The sequence below is a fragment of the Hemitrygon akajei genome, chromosome 3 (genome assembly GCF_048418815.1).
Source record: "Hemitrygon akajei chromosome 3, sHemAka1.3, whole genome shotgun sequence".
NCBI lineage: Eukaryota > Metazoa > Chordata > Chondrichthyes > Myliobatiformes > Dasyatidae > Hemitrygon > Hemitrygon akajei.
Genome location: NC_133126.1, coordinates 122957797 through 122965183, shown reverse-complemented (window position 1 = coordinate 122965183; position 7387 = coordinate 122957797). Strand labels below are relative to the sequence as shown.

The window sequence follows — 7387 nt, the reverse complement described above, 5'->3', positions numbered from 1 at the left end:
TTATGTATATCAATTTGAAAATTAATAAAAAGATTGAAAAAGAACAATTCCATTTTAATGAATTTGCTGTTCACTTCTGGTGTAAGCCATATTGCTTGTCTATTGTTAGTTTTCACATTGTAAATCCCATGGCTAATCAATCCTGTGCCATTCACTTCATCAGATTTTAAAACATCTGATGCAGATTAGTACTTTTTAAAAAACTGCAATTTGACTTTTTATCCTTTTCTCTTCCCTGTGCATTTCATTTATTTTTGTCTGCCCAACACACTCTTTATATGTTTCCTATTCTGCTGCATTTTCTGCAAGTTTCACCTCGAAACCTGCATTGGTCTGCTGTATGTGAATCCCTGCCACAACAGTAAAATAATTTGTTTGGCCAGGCAGGTTTCTGCTTAGATATAGCAATTTTGTTCACGCTCACTTTTTGTTCATTGCTGTTTCCTTTCATACAGCTATTTCCACTGCTCTTTTAAATGTAAGTTACACTTCAGTTAGGAGGCAGTTTTGAATGCTTTGTTGTAAAACTCCACAAACTAAGTGATATGTCAGTGCACCATTAAGCCCACTACTAAACTGACAATGCTCACTCAACAACTTCTTCAATTCAGCCAAGTCAACTGAAATGGACTCCCCTTCCTTTTGATTCGGCTTATGAAACCTAAAGCAATTAACAATGGGTTTAGTTCTAAATATCCCTGCATTACTTTCACAGTGAAGCTGATTTTGGCCGATTTACTTCCAGTAAGATGGTGGTGCATGCAAATGCAGTGGCCTCTGAAGAACCAACCAATGGTGCATTTTTCTTTGTAAAACTTGTTTTTTACAATCCAAAGACTATTCTACTCCAAGAGCTTCAGGCACTGCAGGGCTAATCCATCAGTGAACTGCTCGTTGATGCTCTTTAAAAAAAAATTTCATTATTATCACCCAATACTCACTGTTTATGAACTGCCTTTTTTTTGAACTCTAATTTCTCACTGCACTTCAACAGGTAGGTAGTCGTCTCGGGTTTGTTTCAAATTTCCTTATAACCACTGTTATGTTTTGTAACTCCAAAATGTTAAACTAATTGAAAACAAAACAGGGAGCCAGAATAACTTGTGTATGCTAGTTTCACTTTTACTTTAAGCCAGGAATGCATGTATCACGCGATGACGTATGCCATCCACATATTTTTAGAAATAACCTATAATTATTTAAATGAACAAGAATGCTTAATCAAACAATATATTTACAATATTACTCAAATATTTAATACACAAGTTATGCATGTGTGGATTTGTGAGAAAGTGAGATATGAATGTATGTGTATGTGTGTGATATGTACTAGTGATAGATGAATAATGTTTCATGTTAATTACTTTCCTGTCATGTATGTAAGTTGCATCAGTGTTGAGTTGTGAACATCCTTCCAGCAAAGTTAATTGTTTTGTCGACTGGTTCCAAATAAATTTACCTTACACTAATGTGGTATCTGAGCACGTTTCCCTCTAAGATTACTTGCAGTAAATTACACTTAGACTGTACCACTGAATGGTTAGTTCATAAATTAGCCTCTAACCTCTGTCCTTAAAAGAGCTAGAAATTGTACCTCATTACATTTGCAAACCAACTTATTAACAGAAGAATAAATTAAATAAAGAAATCTTCTACAAAACAGGAGGTAGAACCATTTTTGAGCACCCCACATCCCGGATAGATTCACCCATTTTGTTTTATTTATCCACAATAAGACAGCAATGGTTTTTCCAGTTTGGATGATTACTAGTGCTTTTAAGGATAGAGGCCAGAAGCTGACTCATGGTTTAAATTGTTATTTGGATATTCTACGAGTGTCATTTAATTGCAAACAATCCAAGAGGAAAACTATCTCTAATACCAGCACTGTGTAAAGTGCATTCATTTAGAATCAGAGTGCAAATAAAACAGGTAACATTGCTAGAAAGAAGTTCATAACCATCCCTGGAGCTAAATTTTCTGCCAGGAAATGAAAGACATTAGTGTGTGGCACACAAAACCTATATGGAATCATTATTCATTCATGAATTACTAAGAGGTTCATCACTTTAGTTCAGCCAACAATAATGAAGTCAGAATCCTAAATGCAAGCTATTGACAGTTTTCCTATGGTTGAAAATTGCATTTGAATGAATCAAGTATCAGTAGATTTGTTTGAATGAATCAAGTATCCCGATGGTGCTAATCAGTGGGGTTTACACGCCTAATGTGCCTCAGCAGTGATAAAGTTTGGATTGATTTTGTCACCTCTCGGTACCGCAGTGCATAAACGTATGGGGAAACTGCTTTGGGTAACATCATAAGCAAATTTGCCATTGACATATTGATCCAGAGTCCCGTCACATAGGAAATCAGGTCCATTTCTTGGAGTGTACCCCCTGCCACCAGCACAAGCAAGGGGATGAAGTAAAAGAATAGCAGCATTGAATGAATAAGGTAAGTCTGCCTTGCCCTGGAGTTGCCAGTCCATATTCCTGATGTCTTAGTTTTGCAGTATAACATGACATAGCTACTGGAAATCAGTACTAAACATATTAGAAAGTAAATTACTGTAAAACTGTAATACATTTTTAATATAGGTAATCGAAGGAAGGAAAACATGAATATTAAAGGTAAAATACAAACTGATATTGTGGACAATGGATTCTGTTGAGTTCCGAGTGTCATTATATAAATGACAGATGGAGCTGTGGCAGAAGCAATACAAATACAGATGATGATTTTCAGGGCCCTGGATCGAGGTAAAAGTGAGGGATAATGAAGGGGCCAGCTAACAGCCACGTAAGTGTCCACCACCATTGCGGTAACTGTCAGAAGGCCATTACAATAAGACACTGTTAACACATACAATAGTGTTTCGCAAACAACTTTAGGCATCCCGACACCTGCAGCATTAAGGATGTCGATGAAGGTGTTCAGTACTGAATAAATTAGATCATTAACCAAAGTGTTGGCAAGCAGCAGATACCTGGTTTCCTGATGAAGGTTGTTGTTTGAAAAGATGGCAATCAAGACAAGAGGTGCAGCCAACAATGAGGCAAAAAGGCAAATTATCAGAGGAATCATCAAAATATTTGTTTTGGAGTGTCCCAAAGCATTCACCCATGCTTGCATGTCTTTGTGCTGAAGAAAATCCATGGAATGGGAAGCATTTGCAGGGAACTGTACAGTAACGAGTTCTTCAGCTAGAAGAGACATCTCATTGTGGTCGGCACGATGATTGCAATTATACAAATTCATTGCATACCACTTGAAATCAACTCATGACCACAAATTAGTGTTTGCTTTCATCCAGTCCAGCAACGGTCTTCAACTTGATTTGCTCATTTTGATCAAAATCCCTTCAGTCTTACTGCAGATAATACTTGTACTCATGTGATCCTGTATATTCTTGAAACGTAAAGAAGAAAAATCCTCCTCTTCAAGTGTAAAAGGAACAATTCTTCACACAGTTCTTATATGCATCTCGAAGCTGGTGCAGTATGTGCTTTCTTATTTTCATAAACATATTCATAAAAATAAATGTAGCAGAAGCTGAAACCAAGATCCAGACTTAAATAGAATTTTATCTTTATCTGATTAAAAAAACCAAAATTCTCTACCAAAAATGTTCCTTCAAATGGAATTGGTTTAGTGCCCTAAAAATCAGCACAGCACCAAATCTGTCGCTTGCAGCAGAGCAGAGACACACTGCCACTTCATTTGTCAGGAGACAGGTTGTTGATTTGACACTCATTGGACACATTGTTTGATTTGACACTTCATTGGACGCATTTTATCCGATCAATGCCAGTGAACAGAAGGATTTCATTAATTAAAACAGATTCTAAATGAATAACAGCTCCATCTCTCAAGCTAACACTAAACCACATTTGTCACTTCTCATGCTCCAAAGATTGAATTTGTTTTTAATAGCAATATCATTATTGGTTTTGTACAGAAAATCCTTTAAGTAACCTGTTAGGATAATGCCACATTGGTACTGGAGTCAGCTGAATAAACTTATCCAAGTAGATCACCTTGCAGTTTTTGACCTATTACATTGCCCAACTATTGATCAACACATCTCATTCCTGTAAGTGTTAGGCTTGCTTTGCAGGCTTAGGAAGGGAATGTTGGGAGAACACACACAAGTCCTTTTTGAGGGGTAGGTGGTTGAGATGAGCAACTTCTAGATCCCGAGCACCATCAACTCAGATGATCTCAAACATGAGAAAATCTTCAGATACTGGAAATCCGAAGCAATACACACAAAATGCTGGAGGAACTCAGCAGGCCAGGCAGTATCTGTGGAAAAGAGTAAACAGTTGACGTTTCAGGCCGAGGCCCTTCCTCAGTACTGCCTGTTGGATTCCTCCAGCACTTTGTGTGTGTTGCTTTGTCTCAGATGGTCTGTTCTGGGCCCAACACATTGATGAAGGTGGCATGCCAGCAGCTCTTCTTTGTCATAAGTTTGAGGAGATTTGGTATGTCACTGAAAGACCCTTGAACATTTCTAGATACATTCAGTGGCCACTTTTTTAGGTACCTCCTAATATTGATCTTTTGCTCCTGTAGCCCATCCATTTCAAGGTTCAACATGTTGTGCATTCAGTGTTGCAACTGAACTCAACAGTCAGTGCTGCCCTTCTGCACATCAGAGTTGTAATTATTTGAGTTAGTCACTTTGGACACAGTATTTAGTTACAACAGAACACATAACTACAGTAAAATTCAATAGACACAGAATAGTATTAGCACCAGTTCTTGAGTTGGATGGCATGAAGATCGATGGTGCACAGTATTTATGACAATTAATAACTTAATTCTTATGAGGTCCCTAGAGTTCACTGATAACTTATTTTCAATCTGATGGTGTGGGTTCTGAGGTGGCTAATGAAGCCACTAATGACAACTCCTGACATTTCTGCAGACAGGGCACCGGGTGTTAGAAAGTGTGGGTGGCTTGCGAGGAGGCGCATTTCATTTACTGCTTTTGCAAGTCTGATGGTTCTCAAAACCATCTGGGATACTTCTTCCCCACTTGGAATTTGCTTGTTATCGTCACACGTATAGTGAAAAAAATTGTTTTGCTTGTCATCCATACAAATATCATTCATATCAGTCATATATCAAATGTCATCATATCAGTACACTGAAGTCGTACATGGCAAAGCAATAAGAGCTTGCAGAATAAAGTGTTACAGATACAGAGAACATGCAGTGCAGGTGGACAATAAGGTAGATAGTGGGGTCAAGTCTCAATCTCATCATGCTAGGGTCCACTTTAACAATGCGATAAAAGCTGGCCTGTGCCTGGTGGTTCATGCTTTAAGGACATTCCTGAGTATTTTCCCCTGTCTCGCTGGTAATCTTTTCCCATTCTGAGCTCAGAATTGAGGGTCAGCTATGCAAATGTGAATTGTTCAGTATTCAGTGCAACTAAGACCTGTTGGGTTAGGGTCTAATCTGTCACTTCTCTTGTCATTTAACCTTCTTTATGCTTGCTCATGTTTATATAATCCCCTATTTGTAATGTTCAGTGGATTTTTAGTCATTTGCACCATCTTCCTTATTTGCAGCCTGCATCGTGCCATAAATAGAACCGTTTCATAGGGTGATCTTATAAAGGAATTTCTTTCCATGTCTAGTTTGAACTAGTTTTCAGTATCATGAAAGACCACAAGGAAGATGGTTTATTAGAGGGAGCTGGTTACAGTTAGTTAGTTACCTGCTGCTGTGCTACTCACAGTATTTTACTGTTATTGCTTTGTTTTGAACACCTAATAAACAGCTGCGACTGCATGCTCATTCTTTCCTTCTGGACAATATTATCTCCAGATCCAACAAGAGAAAATCCGCAGATGCTGGAAATCCGAGCAACACACACGCAATACTGGAGGAACTCAGCAGGCCAGACAGTATTTATGGAAAAAAGTACAGTTGACGTTTCGGGACAAAACCCTTCAGCAGGGCCGGAGAAAAACTGCTGAGATTTAAAAGGTGGTGGGGGGGGGGGGGGGAAAGGGAGAGATAAACACCAGGTGATAGGTGAAACCTGGGGGGGAGGGATGAAGTAAAGAGCTGGGAAGTTGATTGGTGACAGTGACAGGCCATGGAAGAAAGAAACCGGGGGGAGGGGGGAGGAGCACTGGAGTGAGGCAGTGGGCAGGCAAGAAGATGTGAGGGAAGGATAAAGGGAAATAATGAGGGGGGGTGTTGGGGGGGTATTACTAGAAGTTTGAGAAATCGATGTTCATATCATAAGGTTGGAGGCTACTCAAACAAAATATAAGGTGTTGTTCCTCCAACTTAAGCGTGGCCTCATCACGACAGTGGTGGAGGCCATGGATGGACATATCAGAATGGGAATGGCAAGTGGAATTAAAATGGGTGGCCACTGGGAGATCCCACTTGTTCTGGCAGATGGAGCGTAGATGCTCAGCGAAGTGGTCTCCCAATTTACATCAGATCTCACTGATACACAAGCTGCCACACTGGGAGCACCAGACACAGTAAGTGACCCTAACAGACTGACAGGTGAAGTGTTGCCTCACCTGGAAGACAATTTAGGGCTCTGAATGGTAGTGAGGGAGGAGGTGCAGCACTTGCTCTGCTCACAAGGATAAGTGCCAGGAGGGAGATTGGTGGGGAGGGTCGAATGACAAGGGAGTCGTGTAGGGAGCGACCCCTGCGGAAAGCACACATTGTCAAGAACACGTTGATGCTAACATTCCAGTGTTTAAGGATGCCTGCTGCATGTGGTCTCAGTCTCAGAATCTTAAACAACAACAGGGATCAATTGCTGACAGCACATCATCTTCACACTTGTTAAGCTATTCTGACTCCAAATTGTACACAAGTCCTCTTAAATGCTTGTGCTGTTTCCAATGAGCTGTATGGATAGCATGTATAACAAAGTAGATGCTACAATAATACATGAATTAACCAAACACAAAAAACTGCAGTGACACAAAATACAAAATTTGAAATACAATAATAATGCAAAATAGTCACATAAAATCCATTTCTATCAACAAACAATAATAGAATACCTATAATTTTGAAGGCTTCAAAGGAAAACAAATTAATTTTAATTTTGAATGACCTGCAGAATAGGAACCTTCCTTTCATCCTCATTCAACCCAAACCCCCAACCCCCTCTTCACTCCACGCCCCAAACCCATCCAACCCTCTTACCCTATGCTCTCAAGCATCCCTCTTCCCCATGACCCTCTAACCCCCTCTCTTCCCCGACTACCCTCAACCTCCCTCTTCCCTTACGCTCCCCAACCTCACTCGCCCTATTTCCCCCAACCTCACAGCCCGCGCATGCGCGCGCACACGCGCCTCCGCCTTTATGAACATGGTCGCTCAGCCCGGTCCT

The 7387-nt window shown here is 40.0% G+C and overlaps 1 protein-coding gene across 1 annotated transcript; it reads right to left on the bottom strand.

Annotated features, from left to right (window-relative positions):
* Nucleotides 1-2202: 2202 nt before the first annotated feature.
* On the bottom strand, nucleotides 2203-3709 carry LOC140723676 (probable G-protein coupled receptor 148). The gene has a single exon (XM_073038242.1). It carries the CDS (start codon nucleotides 3259-3261, stop codon nucleotides 2203-2205), a length of 1059 nt encoding a protein of 352 aa, XP_072894343.1. The 5' UTR covers nucleotides 3262-3709.
* Between the last annotated feature and the right edge of the window lie 3678 nt (nucleotides 3710-7387).